Source organism: Hipposideros armiger, unplaced genomic scaffold (assembly GCF_001890085.2).
Source record: "Hipposideros armiger isolate ML-2016 unplaced genomic scaffold, ASM189008v1 scaffold_67, whole genome shotgun sequence".
Classification (NCBI taxonomy): domain Eukaryota; kingdom Metazoa; phylum Chordata; class Mammalia; order Chiroptera; family Hipposideridae; genus Hipposideros; species Hipposideros armiger.
Genome location: NW_017731417.1, coordinates 3,578,983 through 3,606,833, shown reverse-complemented (window position 1 = coordinate 3,606,833; position 27,851 = coordinate 3,578,983). Strand labels below are relative to the sequence as shown.

At 38.9% G+C, this 27,851-nt stretch overlaps 1 protein-coding gene across 4 annotated transcripts in view; it reads left to right on the top strand.

The window, feature by feature from the left end:
* RPS6KA5 (ribosomal protein S6 kinase A5) overlaps positions 1-27,851 on the top strand; it is a 178,943-nt gene that overhangs the window by 88,547 nt on the left and 62,545 nt on the right. For 2 of the 4 annotated variants that reach the window (XM_019642359.1, XM_019642361.1), the window contains exons 2-4: positions 4,344-4,562; positions 18,124-18,239; positions 21,358-21,465. In XM_019642359.1, coding sequence (XP_019497904.1) covers positions 4,344-4,562; positions 18,124-18,239; positions 21,358-21,465 — 443 coding nt within the window. Of the gene's footprint in view, positions 1-3,755; positions 3,777-4,343; positions 4,563-18,123; positions 18,240-21,357; positions 21,466-27,851 lie in introns of those variants that run through there. The other 2 variants (XM_019642360.1, XM_019642362.1) reach the window with 2 other exon arrangements.

Genomic DNA, 27,851 nt, shown 5'->3' with positions numbered 1-27,851 from the left:
TCTAAAAGTGCTCTTGGCTCTGAGAGCACACAGGTTTTCGGCAGATTCCAAAATGGGGTGTCTGTAGGGCCTAGAGTTGAAAGGTTTACGTCATTCAGATGGTCACAGATGTTTGTCAAGCTAAGTCAGGAACTCATCCTTCTTGTCATTTATTCTTAGGATTTACTTTTCCTCAGTCTCAAAGTAAGTAGAACTTCTACCTCAAGTTCAGTCAAGTGCTGCAAGGCTAGTCCTCTGGAAACCCAGTGAGCTCCACTCCCTCTTCTGCTCACATGGTTTGACAGAGTATCTTGTGAAGGCCATGGCTGTGATGAATTTGATAAGATATACAAGACTTCTGTGAAGATTGCTAGGAGTATTTGAAGCCATTGCACGTTGATGCAGAAATTAGAGTGATGCTAAAGCACGGAGCCTAGCCTCTTTACCTGAGCAGCATTTGCAGATGTGTGTTGTCAAACATCCGTTCTAGGGCTCTGTCTGAGCAGGAAGTACTATTGTTTATCATTTTTGGCCAGAAGAGTTTTCACCATGGGTAGCCTTCGCAGTTCCCAAAAGATGCTTTCAAAATAGGAATTCTTTTTTTTTTTTTTTAAGATTTTTATTGGGGAATTGGAGGAGAACACTGTTGGGGAATCGGGGAAGGGGAACAGACAAGTTGCTGTGCTTTTGTTCTTCAGTCTAGCTGTGGAGACGTCATTTAACTGGCCCATGTTGGTATTATCATTGCACTCTTCCCCGCTGAGGCAGTCGCTCACCAGCCGTTGGACGGCCGCTCATTTCAGTTCTCGCCGGCTGCCAGCCACTCAGGCTGTCTGCCAGCCAATCATGGTATCTCACGGCAGCCCACTGAAGCCGCACTGCAGCCAACGCTATCGCCTGTGACTCACGGCAGCCCAGCTCCAGGTCAAGCTGTTGTTCACAATCTTAGCTGTAGAGGGTGCAGCGTCACTGGCTAATGTGGGAACCGAACCGGTGATCCTGTTGCTCAGAGCTCGCGCTCCCAAGCCAACTCTGAACCAACTGAGCCACTCGGCCGGCCCCAAAATAGGAATTCTTGAATGACATCAGCACACACATACAAATGAAAGCCAGTCAGTCATTTATCTAGGTGCAAAATAGAAGGAAGTAATATTGCCATCCATTCCAGTTTCAGTGGTCGCTTTTAAAATATTGAAAACATAGATGATTGTAGAGTGGATCGCCCTGTTCAACAGAAGGACTGCTTTCTCCCCATGTGCCGCTTTGCAAACCAGCTTCACCATCTGGGGGAGGTGGCTTTTCAAGGTCCCTCCGGTAGTCAACGTGTTGTCTTCCCCCTTTGCGACGTGATAAGCAGCCTGTGGGCGCTTCCAAAACAAGGCTGCTTGGAGACGACCATGTTTTAGTTAGGTAGCCTACTCATAATTAAGATCCTGTTTGTCTGAAGCATTTGTTGTTTGGAACGTTGTAAGGCACTCCTTGAATGTTGTTGACATGAGTATCTATTGGCACTTTCTATGGGTAAGCTTTAGTTAGTCATGGCAATTATAAAAGTAAACACAAAAGATTTATGAGCGTCTTCAGACTTCTTCCCCTGGCATTTTCTGATAGATAAAAATAATCATATTGGCAGGATATGTAGTCTTCAGCTCCTGTTATTGGAAAACTCCTGGATATCATCATGCGGCAAGGAGGATGACAGTTTAATATTTGACCATACAGCATCTAATGTGGCAATAAAGATGATTTCTTATTCGACCACATATGTTAGCATCCTACGCTCATTTATTTGGAGTGAAATACAGCATTTTTTAAAGTAACAGGAAAGAAATTAAAGAAAAAATATTTCCCAACTCACAGAGCACAGCAGTGGTGAGAGGTCTCAAAGTCATTTACTTTAAGATTGGTGTAAGGAATAAGGACATTTTACATGGATGAGATGGCATGATCTTGTTTTTAAGTATTTAAAAAATTATAGAAGGGTAATATTCTTTTATGTAAGTCCAGAGGGTATAGAAGGACCAAAAGATGAATATTATTTAAAAAGGCCAGTTTCCGTCAATATAAGGAACATTTTCTAATGTTTAGATCGCCCCACCAATAAAATAGGCTACTTTACAAAACGTTCTCCTCTTGAAAGCCGTAGCATCAGGTCCATGCCACCATCACAACACCTAATCGGTATTGTGACTTCTGTTTAATGCCTGGCTCCTTATTTATTTGCCTGTGAGGTCGTTTACTTAAGGGAGACAGCTGGAGCACAGCTTAGAATGTGGGCTCAGGAGTCGGGCTGAATGGGCAAGTGTGACCTTGGGCAAGTGACCCAACTCCTATCTTGTGAAATGGAGGTAACTCTCTCCTTTTATAGGAATGTTACAGGAATCAAATGAGTTAATCGATCACTAAAGTGCTTGATAAGTACTAGATGTTAGGCGCTGTCTCCCGTGTGGTCAGCACCTGTGCCGAAAGGCAACCATGAGTGCTAGGAAGAAGCTGAACAGCATTTTTCAGGGGTGGTGTAGAAAGATTCTCTTTGATGGAGAGGATGGATGGATGATAGAATTTCCAAGGACCTAGAGATATGACTCTCAGAGGGCAGGAATTACGGGTAGAGCCATGTGTGTGTAGGGAGCACAAGCCCCATACTTGTCGAGGACTTGCCTTTCTCCCGAGTTTCTGTGTGGCTTACTCTGTGGAAGATACAGTACGCCTCACTAGAATGTTCTCTAGCTTCATTTCAGTGCTTCTGAACAGGTGAACTCACTTTTCGGTTAACTTGTTAGGTTCTAAAAGTTGTCTTTTCTTTTTTGGTTCACTTGTGCCTTACTAATAAAATCTCAATCTATAATTACTTTATTTACAATGATATAAGACACAAACATTTTGTGAACTTTATCTATATTCCAGGATGTGTTCAGTATGTTTATGGTGCCGATTTTATTAAAACACAGAGCATCTGATTTCTAACATTTGTGAGGAATTCAAATTTGTGTTGGTTGATGGTCAAGAGTGTGGCCCCTGGCATCACACTTCTTGGGTTTGAATCAGTTCTGCCAGTTCTTATCCACATCTTTGGTCACTTCCTTAAGTATTCCGAACCCACTTCCTCATCTGAAAAATGTCATCCCAACAACACTGGCTGGTCCGAGGGTTGTGTGAATCAGTATGTAGAGCATGTTTAGAGCCTGGCACAGATGGGTCGTTAGTAAGCGCTGGTTTTCCGCCTTCTCGGGAGTATTACAGCCGTTCACTGATCCATTGTGTGTCATGTGTCTGGTCTAATTTACTTCCCGAAGTACTGAACCGAGAAACATACAGGGTACAAGCGCCCTTCCTTTAAAGCTCTCTTATTGCAGTGGGTGGATTAGAACAGAACTGTGTGCTAAATGCTGGAGAGGTGTGGGCAGAGTATGTGGAAGTGCCAGAGTGGGTCAGACTCAGACTCACTCAGGAATGGCCTGATTAAGGGGTTTCGCTTCAAAAGGGAGGCTGGGCTCAACCCGCCCAGGAGACGTTTGCATTTTTAAAACAGAAGAGAATTTATACCTCGGAAGAGAATTTATACCTCGTAGGGATGAATTGGAGACCTACGCCTTCCCTCGCTGTGTTTTTGCCTGCCCTTCCTCCCACCTCTTCCTCCCACCTCTTCCTGCCCTCTCCCGCTTTCTCGAGGGAAGTAGATGCCCACACCTGCACCACACGCAGGAATTTCCCAACTGAGCCTTTACTTAGGGAGAATGTGGAGAGGTTGACCTGCAGAGCTGTGAATTATGGCCCAGAGATGTAAAGGGGCTTCTGTCAGTATTGCTAGCAATCTAAGATCTTTTAATTTCTTTTTTAATCTGAAGATTTCTTTTGTTTATGAAATGTCAGCTTATATTGCTTAGATTTTTAAATAAGTATAGAGGAGTTACTTGAGGTACTCAATTCATATATGTGTATGAGGTTCTTATTAAGAACTGTTTTCCTTTGTTTGCATCAGTAGCAAAACCTAGAGGTTTTATTTGATGTCTGAAATGCCCTAGTTGTTCCAGAATTGGACTGTGGTTAATGGACCATAATAACAGCAAGTTTCCTACGGCTAAAAATATTGAGGAGAGAATATCAGTGAAAGAGTGAAAGCATAACTTTGTCAGCAGTGGTTAGATATGCAAATACTGAGGGTTAGACCTGGAAATAAATATGTTTGGCATAAAATTGAAAAAAACCTGTCAAAGAACTATTTGAAACAGCACTAAGGATACTTTTTCATTCAAAGAGTGTTTTTTGGTGCATTGTAACTTTCAGCTTCCAATAAATTACTGTTCTGCCTGTGTAACATTTTAATTCTTTTCTTTCTTTCTTTCTTTTTTTTTCATTTTCAGCTTATGGAAAAGTATTTCTAGTTCGTAAAATAAGTGGTCACGATACTGGAAAGCTGTATGCCATGAAAGTTTTGAAAAAGGCAACAATAGTTCAAAAGGCCAAAACCACAGAACACACGAGGACAGAACGACAAGTCCTAGAGCACATAAGGCAGTCACCATTTTTGGTGACATTGCACTATGCCTTCCAGACAGAAACGAAACTTCATCTCATTTTAGGTAAGTGTCAGCTATCGTCAGACTTTTTATGGAAACATTTTTTTGGGGTGTGAGGGTCTTGAGTTACTGTAATGCACTGAAAGGGTACCATACTTCGAACTTAGGGGAAATGCAATATTTTGACTTTCATTTTTCTGTTTGGGGTGGCATTTCCTTGACTATCATGAGTTGCCCTGAATTTGGGACCTCCCAACCTGAAGCAATTTATATGTTTCTATGCCACACTCCGTTATTAATCTTAAATCCTTGAGTCGTCTGCTTCGCTGGGCAGTGTGCTTCCATTCAAACGTGAGGAGCTGAATAGTGAAGTGGCCCCAGTTTCTGCTGTAGGAGTTCTCAGGCATGTACAGATTTGGGCTGACAGCGGGATATTTATGGAAATCAGTAATTGGGAAAAATACAAAAGAGATAAAAGACTTCTATTCTCAGAGATGCTTTACTTTTCTAGTGACAAACCTGCATACCCACCCATCAGTCAACCCTTTGATCACTCCCATGTCTACCCACAGGCACTTTCTGAATTCTTTCCTTTCCCAAATAGACTTGAACCATGTTATATGAACCTTGGAAATGTCCTCTGCGCGTATCTCCAGATTGCTTTGCAGAAAAACCACACCATTTTCTGTTCCTACTAGAAGTACATGGCAGTACTTGAAGTATTGCATTCTGCCATCACTGACTATTTCATCTGTTACAATTTCAGTCCCATTATTGTAATAATTTGCATTTATATATTATGACCCCCGTTATCAAGCTATTCTGAGGACTAGATGAGATAGAATTTCACATAGTGCTCTGTAAGCTGTAGCGATTTCTTGAGTGCCTGCCGTATGCCAGTGCTGCTTTCGGTATTATCCATAATACTACTAACCTTCAGAGTAGTGCTGCCAGAATCCCCTCATTAGTGCTGCCGAAGGTTCTGGAAGCTGCATTTCTTGATGTTACATATTTTGTGTAAGCATGAGAATGAAGACTGGAACTCAGGCCTGACTCATATCAAAGTTTGCCGAACCGTGCTGCCTGTATTCTTTTATTATTGGTGGTTCAAACAGGGTTCTAAATATATATTTGGCAATTTTATTGAATGCTCTCATTTTGGATATTATACTCAGTGATGTCTAAAATCGCCTTCACCTTTTGAGTCATGAAGTTACACTTCAGGTTCATTTTCAATGCTCACCACCAGCTAACACTGCTCAGTCTTTTCTGCATGCATGCCTGTCCTGTCAGTGTCCCCGCTAGTGTTACCTCTGCTGGTTCCAGCAAGTCAGCACGATTTGGCCCTTTATTCTGCCTCCTGTGTGTATCTGCTCGGCTATATTATTAGATTTTCTGATTTTTAAACATGTGTTCCTTCAGAATTTTTACCCAGCAGGTTGTAGGGGACAGAACATTTTAATACAGTGGTTTCAAACATGTTGAGCAGCAGAGGGCTTCCCTCAAGTGAAAACTCAAGCATTCAAATGGAAAACAAGTAGAACCCAGGAGCTCTGCTCAAATCGGGACTGAAGGGCACCAAACCTTACCAGCTCATTTCTGTTCCTCACCCCACCAAAATTTGCACGGAAGCCCTAGGGAGTCCAGGAAGAGTGGCTGAGACATGATTATCTGGTGTAAGCTTCTTCCTTTACAGTGAAGCAGCTCATAAAAATTAAGTCATGCGCCTGAGATCATACAGCTAGTACGAGCCAGAAGCACTGCGAGCCCCAACTCCTGACCTCGGCACACCACACCACAGCTTCTCTTTTCCGTTCTCTGACCTAACTGTGCTCACCTTTTCTTAAAGTTGTTTATTGTAAATAGTGTGGGTTTTGTTAGCTACTATTTTTAATTTAAAAGTAGGTGAGTGAAATATTTTCCATTTGATTAAAACACAATAGTCCTTGATAATGTTGATTTTCCAGTTGTTTCTACATTATTTTTATTCTTTGTCAGTGGCCCATAAATAAACAAATACAAAACATAGCAAAACAAGAAAACTCATTTCTTGTGACAGCTGAAGTGTAGAATGTGGACTAGACAGCATATTCCATCATGCATGAGGCGGTACATTTAGAAAGGATGCCCTCTACCTCCTCTCCACATAGAATTAATATAATTTCCCTTTGTGCATGTTTATAGTTATTTGACTTCAAAGGGAAAACTTTGCAGAAATCTAGAACAGGACTTTATTTTAAAATCCATTTTTATGGTTCAATTTTTTTTGTTTGCAACGCTTAGAATGCACACCAGGTCAGCTTTCCAAATCCTGTGCTATATAGTTAGACCCTGTCTTACTTAGTCTGCTAGGAGGGCTGCCATAACAAAATATCACAGACTGGGCGGCTTAAACTACAGAAATGTATTTCTCGCAATCCTGGCAGCTGGAAGTCCAAGTTCATGGTGCCAACAGGGTTGGTTTCTCCTGAGGGCCGTAAGGAAAGGGTCTGTTCCAGGCCCTTCTTGTCTTGCAGATGGCCACCCTCTTGCTGTCTTTTCACATGGTCGCCCCTCTGTGCATTCACACCCCTGTTGTTGCTTTTTGTGTTAAAATTTCCTCTTCTTACAAGAGCGCCAGTCAGATCAGATTAGGGCCCACCCTAACCTCCTCATTTTAATAACTTAATCGCCTCTTTAAACGCCCTGTCTCCAAAGATATCACATCCTGAGGTACTAGGGGTTAGGGCTTCAATATACGAGTTTTGGGGGAACACAGTTCAACTCATAACTGTCTCACTGTCTCTAAAGATTTTTTAACTAACTTGATTCAATTTTTTTGTACTATTAGAGGTTAGTTAATGGCAAGAATTTACATGTTGAGCTCTTCAGAGACCCAGTTGACCTTTTTGTCTGATGAATAAGTAAACTCTACAAATGTTTTAAAAAAATATTTTAGAAAACTATTTTTATTACTACAAAAGCATATATAGTACATGCATATAGAAACTATAGAAAAGCAAAAATAAGAAAAGAAAAACTTATTTTCACTACTCAGAGTTTACCTCATTGTACATCCATAATTACTTGGCATTTATCCTTCCAGACCTTTCTGTCTGAGTGTCTGCATTCATGTATGTTTTGTTAAAACGAGGTTGTACTGTGCATACAATTTGGAGCCAGATTTTTTTTCCCAGTTAATGATGTCAGTCTTTCCTGGTTAATAAATTTTCATTTTATTTAATACCCAATGGTACAAGTTATTTTTTGCTGGACAACAAACCACTCTATAATTTAGTCATTTAGACAGTGACTTATTGTCTCATGATTCTGTGGGTTTGCCAGGGAGATGTCTGCTGGTTTCGCCTAGGCTCCATCATGTGGTGGTCAGCTGGAGAGTTGGCTGGTTTCGAAGGGCCAAGATGGTTTCACTCTTGTGTCCGACAGTTGGTGCTGGCTGTTAGCTAGGGCATCTCCCTTCTCCTCCACAAGGCCTCTTATCCTGCAATGCAGTAGGTCAGCTTCTTCAGAGCACGGCGGTCTCCAAGCAGCTCGTGAAGACTGCCACCAGGGCCGGGGCCGAGGCTGCACATCCTCCGGAGGCCAGGCTCTGGAACGCACTCAGCCTCGCTCCCAACACAAGACCAGCCCCATTTATTGGGGAGGGAAATAAGACCTCACTTTTCACCTTTTTAAAATTGAAGTATAATATACATACATTATTTTAGTTTCAAGTGTACCACATAATGAGTTGCTATTTGTATATATTGAAAAATCACCACAGTAAGTCCAGTTAACATCTGTCACCATACACTGTTATAGGATTTTTGTTGCTGCTGTTTGTGATGAGAACTTTGAGGATTTACTCTCTCAGGATTTTCGAATACACGGTATTATTAACTGTAGTCACCATGCTGTACATTACATACCCAGAACTTAATTATTTTATAACTGATTTGTACCTTTTGACTCCCTTCACCCGTTTTGCCTATCCCCTACCCGCCCCGACAGCTATGGCAACCACCAATCTGTTCTCAGTATCTATGAGCTCAGCCTTTTTGTTTTGTTTTGTTAGATTCCACAAATAAGTGAGATGATACTGTATTTGTCTTTTCTCTGTCTGACTTATTTCACTTAACATAGTGCCCTCAAGGTCCATCCACGTTGTCGCAAATGGCAAGATTTCATTCTTTTTCAGGGATAATAATATTCCTGTGTGTGTATATGTGTGTGTGTGCGCGCGTACACACATCATACTGTCTTTATTCATTCATCATTGGGCACTTAGGTTGTTTCTGAGGCTGCCACAGCATGCTGTTTAGTGTGGGTGAGTTCCCTGTCGCTAAGTTTGGCTAAGAGTGTAGGTCAGTGGAGATTTACAATCACTCTGCTGTTCTTTAAGATATTTTGGGAGCAGATGTGGAGATTCAGTTCCATGTTGCTGTCACGCTCCTACTAGGACTTACGGCTTTTAGACTGGAGGTTTTTAGACCAGGCTTGTCCCTTGAGGAAAAAATTTGCCTGATTGGCACAGGCTTCTCTAAAGGATAAGAGTAGTATAATGTTAGTGTTTTCGTGACAGATACTTACCTTTGACATTTGCCAGATAATGGAATATAGCATTTCTGTCAGGACTGACTGTGTATGATTGTTTTCTACGATATGCTTTGTTTAGCTGTAATTGCCTTCCATTCGTTCATATTGTTTCTGCCAGCCTCTAAATCGGGGTCAGCAGCAGTGGATTGGATTTGTCCTCTGGGCTGTATTTCATTGACCCCTCCTGCAAACCCATGTTAAAAGTCACATTAAAAAAAATTCTAAATCTTTAATATATTTTTAGGCTCTGTTTTACTTTAGATCTAATGGTATCATGTGAATTTATTGCATTTTCCCCTTTATGCTTTTTTTAGCCTTTTCAAATCTTATAACATGGAGACCATACCTCTTTTTATAACTTCTGTACCTCTGTATGGTTACAACAAGAAATATAAAAATATTTTCATCTATTCTATTCTCTTAAAAATTGTATTCATTTCAACTAACAATGGGAAGGAATTCTATGTGGAAAATAATCTGTAAAAAACAATTTTTTTTGGTGTTCTCTGATCTCTATAAGAAGTAATTTTGTCAAAACACCAACTGATCTATGACTGTTTCAACTGTCAGATTAATCAGTAGACTTTATAAGATGCTAAAAGGCAAATCACAAAGGTATTTATAAAGGTGATGCTAAGTAGCATTCTCAATAATGAATGCCACCCCAGCATTATAGACAGTTCTGTCATAATGAGTCATCCTTGAAATAAGTTAAAAGGTATTTAAAACATTAAAGTTTCACTTTTGAGTACTAATTTCATCCCAAAAATTGCAAGGGGGATGATATTTTCTGAGATGGTAATAGAACAAGGTTCATGATACATTACAGTCTGTTGTGGGTAGCAACACAGACAGTAACTGAAGGAGCTTCCTTGCTTTGAAGTAAATATGATTCATTCACAACATTGATAAATAAATACATGTTAGTCAGAACTTTATGATGATTTTAATAAGCTGGAATGCATTTGCAGGAGGTGCTATTAGAATGTTGAGCTAACACCAAAAGAAAAAAAGTGACATGACTTTGGCATGACATTAAAATTACTTGCAGGTGTATGTGGTACATCATGTTAAGACTACTTTAGATACAAAGCAAGAAAAGGGAACAATTAAGAGAGATGTAGGTGGGCTGGAGGAGGAAGAGTAGGTGGAAATGAGAACCACAAAGCGTGGGGACTCACGTACAAAAGGCATATCCGAAGGAAGAGAGAAATGTGTAGGAAAAAATAATGAAAGAAGACCAAGTAGCAGTACATGGTGGGGAGTGAGAGGGGGGTGGGGTATGAGTCATGGGGAAATATGGGACTAATAACAATGAGCACTTTGGCAGATGCCACCATTAAGAAGAAATACGAGAGAGAAATGCCAAATAAGAGAATGTGAGACACGTAGGTCAGGTGACCAGAGGTTAGTCGGCGTATTACTAGAAATAAGTAGGTGTTGGGAGAGTGAAAGTGGAACAGAGAATCTTTCCTTGAAAGCGGAGATGTAGGTCGTAGCCCTTTCTGTCAGCTAACTGCTACTTCCTCCCCTGCCCGTTGGCATCCATGAGATAGCATGAACGAGATATAGACTTAAAAAGTGGACAAGCTCTTTCCATGGTTATCCTTTTGCATCCTCAGTGGAAAATAGTGCTGTTTAGGTAGTTTCTGTAGTTTTCTGTAATACCTTAAGGCTTATCAAACTCAGTGTTTCTAGTGGATTACAGTGTCTCCATTTGTTAATAGATGCACATCCACTATGAACATTGGAGAAGTTTCTGGGTCCAACATTGAGCCAGGACAGATGTGCAGAGGTCTTGAGCAGTTGAAACTGTCCTCTGCCAACTAATAATGTATGTTCCTTTTTCACAAAGCGAATTTGTTCCATGTCCTTAATGCGCTAACATCATGGCTTTTCAACAGTGATGTTAATAGTGTGAATAGGAAAAGTTGTTGCAAGTACTGACAAATGACTTTGAACACCTAATTTTTTGTTTTGAAATGTAAATATAGTTGACCCTTGAACAATGCTGGGGTTAGGGGTGCCGAACCCTGCACAAACATTTGCCTATAACTTTGGGCTCCCCAAGAACTTAATTCCTAATAGCCTACTGTTGACCAGAGGCCTTGCTGATAACATAAACATTTGATTAGCACATAGTTTGTATGTTACCTGCATTATATACTGTATTCTTACAATACAGTAAGCTAAAGAAAATGTTATTAGGAAAACCATTAGGAAGAGAAAACATGTACATATGTTTTATGCATTCATGATAGCGAAATTATATGACCAAATATATAGAATTATTGGCTCTAAGCCATTTAAATATTTGAAGGAAAGAATAGTTGATCTTAAGGCAGTTTTTTTTTTTTACAGTAATTAGCAAGACCATCTGCCTGATGAGGCCGCTCCTAGTAAGTGACGGTAAAACCATATGGAGAGGGGTAAAAGGGCAGTTCAAACGCAGCATCAAAACCACTGTGTTCGGAGTTGGCCTGCCCCGTTCATACTCCTTACTCTCCCCCTTACAGGATACGCTGCTCTGGATACTTTATTTAACCTGCGTTTCACCACTCTCTCGCGATTATCCTGTTTTCCTCTGGGGTTAATACTGTTATAATAGTATCTACCTCGGCATTGTTTATGAAGGTTAAATTCATAATCATATCTGAATAGAACAGGCACATAGAACGAGCCCAGTATCTCTAATTACTACTTCTTTGACTAGTCTCAGAAGCAGTGAGCTGTGTTCAGATGCAGATTTTAAAGGAGGGCAGCCCAAACCCTGTTTTACCTTACTGACTTCCTACCTGTCAGGGGCCCTTGCCCACTTTCCCTGACTGAAGGGGGTCATTAAGATGCTGCTTCTGTACAAACCGCACTGTCCAGGACTGTGCACTGAGTCAACACTGCTTGGCCCATTTTCATCATGACTTCCACAGAGGCCAAAAAAAGCCTTAGGAGTATCAGTAAAAACGGAACACTCTCATGCTGCTTCTGACAGTTTTCCTATCATAAAGGGAATAAAAACAGTCAGCATTGGCTTTAAAAACAAAAAGCTCACACTGGAATTTGTTATGGAAGAAATTGTCAAAGACTTGAGAAATCTGACTTCTAGAAATCTAATGAATCATGATTTTGACAGGAAAGCAGCTCAGGGTAGACAAGTGGGCATGGATCCCAAGCCTGCCAGGCAGTGGACCTTAACTAATTCTAGTAGTAGAGAGCTTGCACTCTGGTGCGCTATTCAGTCTGAGCTTTCTTATAAATCATAGGTGGAGAAATGTAATTTATGCCCAGTTGGAAAGGGAGGGGGGAATTCCTTGAATTATAAAGCTGAGGAGAGTCTTACTCTCAGATGTCAGTGAGGAGCTGGGTTTTCATCATCTCCCTGGCCACCCTGACCCGCTGCTTGGTGTATCCCAGAGCCTGCATCATTCCTGATTCCAGCGTTCCCTCTCTTTTTTGTTTTTTGGGTTTTTTTAAAAGATTTTATTGGGAAATTGGGGAAGGGGAACAGCCAAGTTGTTGTCCTTCAATCTTAGTTGTGGAGGCCGTAGCTAGCTCATCTTCAAGTCCAGTCGCCATCCAGCCACCTGTCTGTAGCTCGCGGCTGCTCAGCTCAAGGTGCTGTGTTAACAATCTTAGTTGCGGGTGGGCATAGCCCACCATCCCATGCAGGAGTCGAACCAGTAACCTTGTTGTTAGGAGCACGTGCTCTCACTAGCTGAGCCATCCTACCACCTGTTGGCAGCTCAGCTGCAGGGGCCACTGTTCACTTGCATCACAATAAGTTGTGCAGTGCATGGTGTCTAGAGCAGCCCCAGTAATGATCTGCAGGGACCTACATGGGCTGCCCCAGGACTCAAACTCACTTCTGTGACCTTGGCTCCCTACTACTTTTGTCTCATTCACTCTTCTAGCCACGCTATCCTCCTTCCTGATGCTCGAGTACACCAGGCCCTCTCCTGCCTCAGGGCCTTTGCACTTGTTACTCCTGCCAGGAACAGTCTTCCTCCCAATACCTGCTTAGCTCATGTCTTCACCTTCTTAAATTCTTTGCTCAGAAGTCACCGTGGTGAGACATACACTGACCACCCTTATTAAGATGCCATCCTCACCTCTACCCTGGCACTCCCTATCTGCCTTTAGCTGTGCTATTTTTTCCATCACAATCATCATCTTCCAACATATTAATAATATCTAATTTATTTATATTTCTCTCTTCCCACTGGAACATAATCTGCACTAGGATGGAGATTATTGTCTGTTCGGTGCTATGTGGGCAGTACCCAGAAGAGTGACTGGTATATAATAAAGGTCCAAATATCTATTGAATGAAGTGAACAAACCCTAAGAAAATATATTGTTCTTTTTTCTTGTAAATATGGTTTTAGATTCAAAGAGATTAAGCAACTTGCTCAAAGTCACACAACTGATAAATGGTATAGCTAAGATTCTTGCACTTTCTGATATCAGAGACCTTTGTTCTTAACTACTGGAAATATTTCTTTCCAAAGATATGCAAAATAAGAAGTCAAAATGTAATCCAGAAGTGACAGTCTTACAAGGCTGAGGAGTCAGAAGTTTGAGTTGCTAACAGAGTGGCTGCAAATTGTGGGGAATGGGATTCTGGAAAGAAGGGAAACAAAGGTGAAGTCAAGTTCAAAAATCCGCGTACCTCGACCGACTTCTCAACAGTGAATGTGTGGGGCGAGAATCGAAATAGCCAGTAGCTGGAAGTGCCAAATAAAGATTTCAGCAGCTCCCACCTCAGGGGAGACAGAGTTTGGAGCTCAGTTCCTCACAAGGTACAGGGACTTGGTAAACACCACAGGATTTTCTTCAAATTCTGGAAGAGCCATGCCTGAGGAGAGAGAACCACATTCTCAGAATCAAAAATAAATAATAGTAGTGAATTTTAACCCACTAAGTAAAATAGGACACTGTGAGTTCATTCAGATGTAAATAAATGGAATGTTTGATGTGGATTGGGATAGTCCATAGTTTCTAAGTTCTTCTCAAAAATTACTTAGTAATTACAAAGGCGAAATAGGTAACTTTACAGTAGAGGAGCACCTGAGAGGATGGCACCAAGAACAGTGTCACTTCCGTGGTTTTCCTCGCAGTGATGCTCACCTGAGTATGATCATGGAGGAAGATCAGACACTCAAATTGTGGGACCGTCTACAAAATACCAAGCCTGTGCTCTTCAGAAGTGTCAAGGTTATGAAAGTCAGGGAAGATTGAGGAACTATTACAGATTGAAGGAAATAGCTATATGAACTGAAGTTAACATTTGATTCTGAGCCAGAACCTTTCGCTATAAAAGATATTTTGTGAACAACTAGGGAAACTTGAATTTAGGATTGAGGATTAGATGGTAATAATATATTCATGTTAATTTCTTGATTTTTAAATGATTATGTTGAGGTATGAAATACAAATGAAAGTAAGCAAACATGAGTGATGGGATATTGAGTTGGCAACTTAGATGGTTCATGAAAAAAGTTCTATGTATATACTTACCACTTTTCTGTACATTTGTAATTGTTTTGGAATAAAAATTTTTTTTAAAGCTGTATTTTTATATACTAGCATATATAAAATATATAACTAGAAAGTGACATTTTAAAATATCCTTTACAGTATGATTTTTTTTAACCTAAAATACTTAAGAATAAATTTACTCTGTAAAGTATGATACATTGCTGAGAGAAATTTAAGAAAACCTGATTAATAGATATACCTATTCATGGATTGGAATACTCAATATTGTGAACATGAGAGTTCTCCCTAAATTGAACTGTATAGACACAAAACTGTCAAAATCAAAATCCAAGCAGACCTTTTTATAAGTTAACTCTAGAATTCCTATCTAAAAACAAAGGTACTAGAATTGTACCAGTCTTTTTTTTTTTAATGAATACTACTATTGTATTTGTTTGTTTTAATTTTATTGGGGAACAAAAAAAAAAAAGCCATGGTCATTGTTACACATTGCTTTCATGCTACAATGGCATAGTTGACTCTGTTAAGGAGGACGCAGCTCACAGTGGCCCATGTGGGTATCAAACCGGCAACCTTGGTGTTATTAGCACCATGCTCTAACTAACTGAGCTAACTGGTCACCCAACCCATCCATTCTTAAAGAAGAAGAATGAATGTGAAATAAGGACTCCAGAAATGTACACTTATGTGGTCATTTGGTTTTTGACAAATGTGACAAAGCAATTCAATGGGGAAGTCAGATAGTGCTGGAACAAGTGGATGCCTGTATGGAAAGAAGTGGATCTCAACCTTTACTTTGCTCTGTACCTGAATATTAATTTGAGATGGATAGCTGGTTTGCCAGAGTACCAGAGTCAACTGTGAAGCACTCTTCTGAGGTCAGAACAAACCTCAAATAGTGGCCTCAAAAACTAGCCTTGAAGGAGCCTGAATTTATTAGATGGGACTCTGGAGTAATTTAGGCCCTAGGGTATAATAAAAAATAATGCATAATCAGCCAGCAATTAGTGGAGCCTGACAGTTGGGTGTTACATCAGCAGAAAGGCAGACAGCCTAAAGGATCAGGGAAAGAGTCAAAAAGAGCCCTGCCTGAACCACAGTGGGAATGCCCTAGGCTGTGCCCTCTGAGGCGCAATGTGGAAGGCTCATGCTGCAGATGAAGCAGACCTTACTAGTAGTCAAGAGAATAGTCAAGCTGGGCCGGCCCGAGCTGAGCTGGCAACAGGTGGCAGGATGGTTCAGCTAAAAAAAAAAAAAAAGAATAGTCAAGCCAAGTTATGAATGAATGAATGAATGAATGAATGAATGAATGAATGAATGAAAGAAAAAGAAAGAAAGAAAGAGAGAAAGAAAGAAAGAAAGAAAGAAAGAAAGGGAAAGGAAAGGAAGAAAGAACAGTAAAACATACATAGTTGTACTATGTGTAACAAAAATAGCACAAAGGGAGGAAGAGAGAATAGAACTACATGGGGGTAATGTTTTAAACATCACCGAAATTGAGTTGGTATAAATCCAAAGCTGTTTCTGATAAGTTAATGTGTATATGGTAAGCCTTAGAGGCAACCAGTACGAAAATAACTTGAAAAAATAAAGTGAAATTTATTAAAGTGATTAAAATGTACCTGAGCACCTGAAGAGATGGAGTTGATATGACCTGAGATGGGGAAAGCTGCAGTAAGAACAATAATTATAATAATATATAGCAGTTATTCCCATTGTATAAGTAAAGAACTGAACCTGAGAGCGACTTAATTTGCTCAAGACAGGACACAGTGGAGCCATTGTCCAGTCCAGGTCTATTGATTACAAAGCCCAGGCAGGTCCTTTGGACTCTATCCAGTGGCCTCAGAGACAGGAGTACATTAGATTTTTTTCACAACACACTTGCCTTTGAGTTTCGGAGTAATTTTTTTCAGAGACTCTTAATATTTATTCCAATATAAAGAATTTGTGTTTAATTAAGGATGTAATAATCATCTATCAGTGCTTACTGCATGCAGGCACTATGTTGGGTTTGTACAGATGAATACATTGCTCCTAACTTCAAAAAGCTTAGAGGTTTAGCAGGAAAAGCAAGCATACAAATAAACATTTTTAATACAGTAAGATAATTGCAGTGGTAGAAGACCGTAATAAGTGTAATGATAAAGATAAAAGGAAGTGATCAACTCTGCTGGAGTGATTATTGAAGATGAAATAATTGAGTAGGACATTCAAGGATGTATAGGAGTTTGTCAGTTGGTCAGCTGACTTATGGGTGCCTATTTCTGTGTCATGACTGACTATGGAAACCATTTATGCAAAAATATCAGTATTAGATGTAAGTAAACAGCTATTTAAAGGTAGAAAAAAATTCATTGTTTTAATAGTTTGCAGGAATGCTGTGTTACTTTACACCTTTTCAATAGTTAGTTTTGTGTTAAGATAGAATTAAAACTCCTTGGCAAAATACAGAAGCCTTAGAAGGACAATGCTTTTTGCTGGCATGTGCTTTGTAAAATATATTGCAAAACAACCAGCTATTAAGAGTTCTTTTATTCTGTTGCATCTGCATTTTGGAATTTAGAAGTTAAATGGCCAAGATAAAACAAAAATTTGTGGGTTCGTGAAGATTTTGCTTCGTTATTTTATCAAGTTGTGAACTCAACAAATGAGAATTCTTGGGATACATGCTTTTCAGATTTTTTTAGGAGGAAAGCTTTAAACTGTATTTGTGACTATTTTCTAAGTATACTTTGTTTCTCACTCACAAATGTGTGTTAAGGTAGCAGAGCTTAGTTTCTGGTGGAACGATCATGAGTTTACCAGTAAATATCTTGTTAGAGCCAATTATGAACATAATTGTGCTGTGGTTTTTATCATCATTATTCAGCCCCCTCACTTATTTCTCACTGTAGTCTTTTTGTCTCTTATTTCATGATTCCTCTCAGAATAAATAGGGCAAATTGAAAGGGAAATGGGAGTGTTTTAGTTTCAGGGCTGTCGATTCGGCCATGTTGTGCTACTGTGACTTTGTGGCTCTGAGGAGCAGTAAGAGGGCTACCTGTTACCTAATTATACATTTGTGGAAGGGTGCCTAGAAAATTCTGGAAAATAGGGAATCTGATTCAAAATAGTGACTGGCAACTATTAACACAGGAAAGGCTGGGATTTTTGTGTTTCGTTTTGTTCTGTTCATTTTTTATTTTTGTTATTGTAGCGGTTGATGTTTTGGTACCCCACAGCAAGCTAAGTATCGTATGGCGATGGCGGAGGTTTCTGATATACTGTATTTGGGAAACTGTATTTAAATATATGCGGATTTCATATAATAGTTTTAATGGCAGTACTCTGTGCAAATTCATTTGCGTGCAGTGTAGGGTAGTCATTATTTTATGAAACTGTATTACTATATGCATTTAGTAATCCATATGAAACTATGTACTAAGACTTGTACAGAAAAATCATATATTAAAATCCGTGCCTTATGGTTAATCCAAAGTGATTAAAAGGAAATACTTCCTTTAATTTATGAATACAAGTCAAAGAAAGAAAAAATATATTTCATTTTTAGATTATATAAATGGTGGAGAACTTTTTACTCATCTTTCTCAAAGAGAGCGTTTCACAGAGCGTGAGGTGCAGATCTATGTTGGAGAGATTGTGCTCGCCCTTGAACATCTCCACAAGGTAAGACGCTTAACCTTTGGGATTTCCGGTTTTGAAAAATCTATTAACAGAAGTAATGGTGGAGCTAAAAGCACGAATGTTTTTATGTGTCAGTGCCTTTGTGGAGATTGTAAAAGCCCACTTGTAAACCACTAACCAGGTTTCTCAAATTCCTAGTTCCCATTTAAAAAATCTCCTTTCCTTTTGTAGTTCCTGTGATGCAGATTTAAAAGGCAGAACCTGAGCAGTTTTTTGGTTTTGTTCATGAAAAATCCGAATGCTTATTACAAAGTAGCATCAGAATAAACATTTTGATTCTTAAAATGAACTTTAAGACGAAACCACAAGCCGTAATATATATTTCCTTAATTGTGACTTACTCCATTGTAGACTCTGCCGTACGTCTTCAGGGTATAGTTCCTGATTCAGTTGGAGAACCTGAGTTATTTGAAAGAAGTATCTACCTAAGCTACCCAGCTTTCCCCCTCTGGCTTTCTTTTCCATTCGTTTTGTCCCCACGGCCCTCTCTTAGGCCCTCTGCCTCTCTCCTCCTCCATTGCTTCCATGAAGATGAACTCAGATACTGAAAACTTCAAGTGGAATTCATGTCTGTAATGCTGTTTGAACTCTATAAGATGAGTTTAAACTTTTTAAAAATACTGTTTCAGATACTACTAACCTTAATCCAAGAAACTTTGACTAAAAACACTTTTTTTTTTACACGTATTGAGGAAGCATTATTGTAGAAGCAAACAGTCATTATGTAAACGAGGTTTGTATTTGGGTAATTTTCACCAAGGGGTGTGAGACTGTAAGGAGACCAGCTTGGCTTGAGTCCCTAAAGTGGGACGATGCAGGTACATCATAAAGCCACTGTTCTTCTCTGTCATGTATTCAGATCCTACCCTCAATTACAGAGGAACAGATTAAAGTGCTGATTATGGAGCCTAGAAAAGAATGGAGAGGAATGAAGGAAAAAGGCAGGAAGAAGGATGACATTTTTTTTTTTTTAAGCTGAGCCATCCTGCCACCTGTGGGCAGCTCAGCCGCTGCTCAGCTCGGACCGGGCATCGAACCGGTGTTGCTCAGAGCTCAAACTCTTGAGCAAGCTCTTAACCAACTGAGCCACTCGGCCGGCCCTAGGATGACATTTTTAATCAAAGGGGCAGGAGACTAGAGTTGCAAGATGGAGGCAATGGATGGGAGAGGCTGTGAGATAAAATGATGAGACGATATAAAAAAAGAAGGAAGGGATCAAGAAATGGGTAGATCTGGCCCAGAGCAGAAATGAGACTGGGCAGGGGAGGGAGATGGGGTTCAGAACAGGAATCTGAAGAGAAGTGAATGAAAAATGTACAAGAACAGGAGGGAAGGAGAAAAGGCCCTGGGTGGCAGGGCTGCAATGCCATGGAGAGAAAAACAAAAGAGGAGCAATAACTAAGCTAGGAGCTGAACGGAGGGGACGGAACAGACATCTGTGTTCCTTTTGAGAGAATTGTCAGTATGGTGACAAGCTTTATGCTTATGGCCATTTTGGGAATATAAAATAGTTAGGACATCTTTATACATGAGCCAAATTGGGCCCACGAATAGGCTGAAAAGATCTTTGCATTTTATGTTGAGGGGTATTAGGTGTAACTTTTTATAATATAAAAATGATGGTGGAAATCACCATAAATTCCAGAGTAAAAACTAACAAAATACAAAGCTCCAACGGGAGAGCTTAGTAAATTCAGTTTTTAATTTGTGCGAAAGCTTTAATTCTGTTTATTAAAGGAAAATCCATGAACATTCATTATTATTAAAACAGGGTAATCAGAAACAGAAGTAGAGAGCACGATGAATACTGGGTATAAATGTAATTGACATGGAGTGAGAGTAATATAGCAAATCAGATCTCAGCTAAGTTTCTCTCAACCTCACTACCCGAAAAAGATAAATACAAAGAATTACAACACAAAGCCAGTTTTGTTAATCTAGATATAGCTACTAACCCTGAGTTTCCCTGGAAGAGACAAAAATGGGAGTTTATTTGCAAGTGATGAGGTGAAACAGATAGTAAATGATTTGTTCCTAAAATCTTTTCCAAAGAGATTGTTAGACAGAAAAGTTGTACTGGTTAGATGCTTGTAAGGCTTCAAGTCAAATATCTGTTCAATGGACAGTAGATGTTTCCTTCCTCAGTTTCTTGTAGAACACCGAGGTTCTTGGGGAGAAATTGCCTAGCATTTCTTTCAGTAAAAAAATTTTAATTTCAATTTTAAAAGAGTATTAAGAATCTGTTTTTTCATATATGTAGTGTTGAGGAAAGCAGTGTTTCTAAATTTAAGAACTTTTAATTCAGGCTGACATAACATGAAACATGGAATTCACATATACCAAGCACTTCTTATATGACTTGGGTAGATTTATGTTATATACCTGAAATGTTTTACTATAAAACTTACATGCAAAACAAAATGGAGGGCTATGTAAATATTATCTAATTGACTTGCTTTGCTTATTTAGAACTAAAGATCACCCAAAATTAACCTATGATCTTCAAATTTTATGTTTAGAAACCTATTAATTACCTATTTGACATTTGACATTGTGTTAGATACTAGATAAATACATAAAAAGTGAAAAAACAGCATTGGGGTATGGTTGTATCAAAACAAACAGGAAATACTTAGAAAATATCAGTTCTTTTTAGGTAAGTACAATGTCAATATAGGTGCCAAGACAAAGGAGTCAAGACAAAGAAATGACCATTGTGGGACCTGGTTAGTCTGGAAAGCCATCTGAAGCCATTAGGGACGTGATGGACATGAACTTGCTAAGGAAGCACCTGCAGATCGTCTGGGTGAGGATGGAGTCTCTGAAAAAGAAGAGAGACAGGAGGAGGCCTACAGAGGCGGGGCTAACAGGAACGGACCCTCATGCCGTAGAGAATGAAGACCTGGTTGGAGGGATCCGAGCACATGAGCCCCGAGATGAGGAGTTTACATTGGCCCTGGCCAGGGAGTAAGACCCATTATAGCACCCTGACAGGACAGTGCCTTTTGGGGCTTTATTTTTAAGGTAGACAAGAAAGACTCTCCTAATCTATTTTTTTGGAAATTGTTATTTTCAAATGCATATTTATTTGTTTTTGCAGTTGGGGATTATATACCGTGACATTAAGCTTGAGAATATTCTACTTGATTCTAATGGCCATGTGGTGCTGACAGATTTTGGTCTGAGTAAGGAGTTTGTGGCTGATGAAGTGAGTATTATATTTTAATTTAAAGTTAGTAATAACAGAACATAAGCAATGATGAAAAAATAGCTACATAATAAGCATTTAACAGGATAGTGCCATGTGGATTATGGACTTTTGTGCAGGTTTGTCTAGAGGAATATTTGGCATGAATGACTGTAAAGATTTTTAGTTTAAAATGACCATGGAGCCATCCTGTTAGGATTGCAGTACACCTTTGGTGAATACATCAGAATTCCTCAGTTTACAATAAAACATTTCAGTTGCCCCATAAAATATGACTGAAAAATTTAAATAACCCTTTGGGGCCTTTAGGAGAATTACGGCTTAGGTGGTAGCCATAGAGAATGACAAAATAATGCACATACAGTTTACATTATAATTAGTAATTAGGACATGTCATGTTGTGATGGTCCTTTGAATTCACTTGACAGAATGACAAGAACTTATTAAACTTAATTCTTTAATAATCTTGCTGGTTTATTTGCTGACACGGTCTAAAATGCAATAGCTAATGTGCAGATTTAAATATGGAGGACTTTGCATTTTTAGTATTGATTAGATCTTGTTTAATATTACAAATACATTTAAAACATTTAAAATTGTACACCTATTAGTTGTAATTAAATACTATTATGTAGCAGTTGTAATAAAAATTATGTTTTTATCATAATAGTTATTCAAGATAACTAAGTAAATATGAATGCCAATTCATTGCTACCCAAGAAATTATTGGTATAGAATACAGAATCATAGTAAAATTTTTGTACTAAAGGACTTTGCTCTAAAACATCATTCTTGGGTTCCAAATTAGGTATATCTATTTCTAATTGTTTGCTTTTCGGAACATTGCCAAAGCAGTCCTAGGTGAATTACACAAGTGCTGAAATTATAAAAACTAAAGCTCCCAATTTTTTATCATATCTATATTCATTCGTTTTACTTATTCAATACATATTTTTCAGCAACCTCTATTATTCTCGGTACTGGATAATATGATGAATAAAATGGAAATGGTGTCTGCCTTCATGAAGCTGTGGTTATAACAATATATTGATATTTTTGATAGAAAAATTATAGTTATAGATTAGATGAATTTTGGGGGAATTTACTTCAAAGTTGGATTTTTAATACTTTTTCTCCTTTGTAAAAATTTTAGTTGCAACTTCAGTAAAATGTGACTGATTAAATATGTTTATAGTTGCCGCCTCACTTATCCCCATTACAAGTAAAAGTAAAGGAATAAAATAGGCATACACTCAAAAGGGAGAGAAGAAAACAGCAACCAGATTTTGGAAGATGAACAGCAGAAATACTAGTTGTAACTGATATTCACTTATATTGAAATATCTTTTTTCTTGGATTGAGTTCCCTTTTTGTCCATTTCTATTCTACCTCCTTGGTTTTCCATTTAAAACAGCATCCTTGATCACAATTGAATCCTAAGCCAATAATGCGCGAAGCCCCAAAGCAGGCTAATTTCCACCTCTGACCCCCCAGAAAGGCTCAGGAATAGGGGTACCAGGTATTCCCCAAAGTAGGGGTGCAGGTGATACACGACACAGGAGGATTGGTTGTGTAAGAAATAGGTAGCCCCCAGATCCCATGTCTGATCCCTTCACGTAGGCAGCCATGCCTTCCTCTCACCCTCATGAAAGACCGAAAAGGTTAAATAGACTGGCTGTGGGTGCTGGGGCGATGGGCACAGCTGAGGGTGAGGACTCCATATGGAAACTAGTGAGGCAGAGGGAAATTGGCACCCTGAACTGTGGAACTCCCATGGCCTCTTTCTGCCACTTCACTCTGAGAACAGTGGCTTCCTAGACAGGAGTTTGCAGGATTCCTCCCTGAGAAACTGAGAACAGAACATCTGCAGCTGCTGCCAGCTGGTTTTGCCAGTGAACTGACCCCGCCAGGTCTCCCTACAGAGATAGATGCCTGCGACATGACAGGCCCAGCCTATGCCTCAGAAGCATGCTTGGATGATGTCACAATTTCTTTTTATGTTTTTATTTCAGTATATTTCAATATAATTAGTTTCCTATGTTATACTGTGTATTTAAAAACAGGATTCTGTGAAGGGATCTGTTGACTTCAACAGCCTGTCAAAGGGTCCTTGGCATGTAAAAGACCCCTGCATGGAAAGATTTGGTGATCACCTTTCCTCTCTCCGTGGACCCTTTCATAGATTTGCCCATTCACTCCATCAGTGTTTGTTGAGGGCCTTCTGCCTGCTAGATGCTAGGCTAGGTTCTGGTAATACAACATGAAAGAATCATCTTGTGAATCCTATATTTATGGGCACGTGTGAGTGATCATTCAGCAGACATTGGCCCTGAGGAACAGAAAAATGTTAGAAACCAAAAAAAACAAAACAAAACTCAAACATGGGTCAGAGTTGGGTTTTAATACAAATTAGTCAGGTATGCTGTGTGACTAAATCAGCCAGGTCACTCCTCACAAGAGAGACTTGTCATGTCAACAGCCACTCCTCGAGGGAATGAAGGCAGTTCTCATTGGAGACCATAACTTGGGGCACCTAGTTGTGTAGGTGTAAAAATGAAATACGGATTCAATCTGAAGTGGAGAGGTGATTTATAGATTCCCTTACTATTCACTGAATACAGTCTAGCTGCATTTAATACAGTTATGTGTTATTGTCATGTGCTATTAAGCTTCACAGTTTCATCTCTCTTTTACCCTTAAGACTACCAGCTCTTAGCCTTAGAGAACATACTGCCATGCCAGGCTTCCGGTTTAATTCCCAGAGCTCTGGAAGCTTTTCTGAGCCCCCTACAACTTGATCTAACGGTCCTTTGCTGCCTGATTCCACCCAGCACCTGCTTAGCAAGGTTTCCTGCCTACACTCTTTACACCTTAAAAATATTTCCATCAAACAAACCATTTCTGTTTTGATTAGCTGGCATTTCTTTTGAGTTTCATTTCTCAGCCCATCTCAGTTATATTGAAACATCATCTTGGAATGAGTTTCTTGTCCATCCCTACTCTACCTCCTTGGTTTTCAGTTTAAACTCCAGTTTAAGGAGATTCTTCCTTGGATTCCAGTTTATATAGAGAGATTATATTATATATCTCTACCTCTAACTGACCTCTCTCCTTTTTAACCTCTTTTTCTTTCTCTTGGACCATTTAAGCATACCTAGTCTCTCCTGTCTTAAAATATTTTTAATGGAGAGACAAATGGATGGACTGACGGATAAACACATAGATAAAAAGGAAACCTCAGGATCCCATATTCCCTTCTAGTTATTGTCCTGTTGTTGTTCTTTGTCAATATTTGTTTACGCACTCCCTTGACTTATATGTCTGTCATTTCTTAGTCTACTCTAACTTGACCTGCATCCCTTACCAAGTGACCAAAATGGTTCTTGCGAAGGTCACAATGGACTTGAATTTTAGATGCTTTTTAGTCCTTATCTTGCTTCACTACTTAGTGTTGAGCTGGAAATGGCCCCTCTCCTTGGCTCCTGGGACACTCCTCTGACTTCCCTTCTCTCTCTGTCTTATAGGTTTTTCCTCTTCTGCCTGACACTTCAATCCTAGGTACTCAATCCTAGGTTCTTCACAGCTCAGTTCTAGGTACTCTCCTCTTTTTATGCTGCACTCTCTCCCTGTATGCTGGTGATTCCCAAGCATATATGGCCAACCCTGACTCTCTTCTGGGCCCCAGACCCAGTCATGCCTACGGTGTATTTCCACTGGACTCTCCCGTAGGCTTCTCAAGCTCAACATTTCCAAAACCAAAACCAAACTAATCTTCCCCCACCCAAATCTGCTTCCCTTTCAGTATATCACAGTTTTATGTATTACAGATTCTGCCCTCATTTGCTCTGGGAAATGTATTTCTATTTAATTTTCAGGAATCCATTTTTTATGTATGTTTGAAGTTTCTGCTCGTGGTGTAATCCTCATTTCTCTGTTTATTTGTTAATTTAATAATTCAACAAATATTTATTGAGCACTTAACTGTGTACTAACTAGAGCCTAGAAATACAGTGGTGAATGTAACAAATTCCTTGCCCTGATGAGCCTGTATTCTAGAGGCATTCATCAAATATTCATATAATTTAATGATGAATTATTTATTTAATTATGAATTATTTCTAGATTGTATTTTGCTAAACTGGATTGTATATAGGATACATTTTGTTTATTTTAGAAACCTTAAACGTTTGTTATATGATAATGAACACTTTACATATTTGATACTTTTACAGATACGTTTTCTTAACCACATTTGACAGTCCCCTTGGGATTCTGAGAATAAAAGAAGACTTTTCAAAATATCTTCAGGCTAGTATAGGTCCTTCATAGGATTTTTTGAGGGTACAGTTCAGCAAACATTTGTTGAGTTTTTACCGTGAGTGAGACAATCTGCTAGGCATTGGCTATAACACTGAAGACTTTAAAGACATTAAGGGCACTTGCTCTTAACCTATTTATAAACAAATAATGTCAAAACGATACATTCATGTGTTAGTAATTACCCTGTACTTAAAAATGGTATATGCATTGTATGTTTTCATAATTTAACATTGAGCATTTGAAAATTTTCAGAACAAAATATTAAAATGAATCTGCAGATAAATAAAACTAGAAGAAAGATAACATCCCCAACATTTAAAACAGAGGTAGCTAAGTTAATTATAACCCACTGCCATGGCAGCTGCACCTAAAAGGAAAAGGTCTATGGATTTGTGACTATTTTCTCTTTCCAGAAAATAGAATAATGCAACCTTTGCTCATGATGTTTATTCATTCATTAATTTTTTTGAACATAATAGAGGCATTTTAGTATAGTGGAGAGAAAATATATTGAAGTTGGAAGACCTTTTTCGGTTCTTTACTTCCTGACTGTGTGACATTGGGCAAGTCACTTAGTCATTAACCCCTCTCAGTCTTAGTAAACAGTGTATGTCATATCTAATTTATAGAATTGTTATATGGACACATTGAGTTATTAATGCTCATGAAAGTATTGGGTTGTCAGAAAAGTCATGACATATTTTTTCTATGTTTTTCGTTGCAAAAAAATGTGTCATGACTTTTCCGACAACCCAGTACTTTTTAAAGTGTAAAGTACTATGTAAATATCGATTTCTACTTGTAAGAGGTACTATTCAGATTCTGTAAGCATGTGCAAAATTAAAATATACAAATGAGAATCTTAAATTATTCTCCCTTAACTTTCTTATTTGTAGGAAAGCTGTAAATTACAGCTGTCTCTAATAAATGCCTAGTTAATAGTGTCACTTGCAGGATTCTCCATTATAGCATATGCATCTCAGGATGCCTATCGTGAGGTTCAGGACCCATCAACAGCGCATGTGCCGTAGGAATTACATAACCCAGCTCTCTAAGGCAGCTCTTTCAGTTACCTCTGTCTCCCTTTCTGATTTGTAGTGACATGTATTCATGATTCTTTTCATTTGCATGTGTTCCGCAGGAACCTAATATGTCTCTGTAAATAAGACCTATCAATCATTTGCTAAAACCAGTGACTTGAGGATAATTTTAGTTTTTTTAAGGTAAACATTGAGATGGAAGTGTTGGGAAAGTGAGAGCCCTGGAAGCCTGTCACAGTGTTCTTCTGTTGCCCCCGTGTTTCCTCTACTCAAACAGTATTACACAACACTCAGATACTAACACATTAGCTCCCGACATTTGTTTGTAAAGTTTTTTCCACTGTATATCAGAGCAGATCCCCTACCTTTGGACAAGAGCGGGAGAGGGACAGAGGTGGCTTTGCCCTAAGGTGTCTGCCTCACATATCCCTTTATAACTTTTCTTATGGTAGAAATTATTGGCTCTGTGAAGATTCAATCATAATACTATTTCTTATTTTAAGGTAGGTTCAAATACAAGTTCAATGGGCAGGTTTGATGTAAATTACATCACAGAATAAGCAGGGACGACTTTTGAATTGAGATCCTTTTCACAGAAACTTCTATCATATATTCTATTTGTTCCAATATTAAATACATACAATTTTTATTTACTTGAAAACTATATTTAGCAGTCACATTATTCTATATTAATATAGAATACATTAACTTATAAAAGAATAAGTAATAGATAATTTTGTCTATTTTCTAGGAAAGAAGGGAAAATGATTTAAAACCATGCTAAGTGGGAGAGAATTCCAACCCATAAGGGGAATTTAGCAAAAGATATCCTGGAGTACTGTACACTGCATAAATGTCATTAATAAGTATTTATATTTTCCAAATTTCTTTTAAAATGTTTTATGTCATTAAACATTTTAAATATAATAAAAATAGAGAAAAGTATATAACAGAATCTGTGCATCCACTATTCACATATGCAGTTATGAACATTATGTGGTTTTTTCCCCACTTATTCAGCAAATA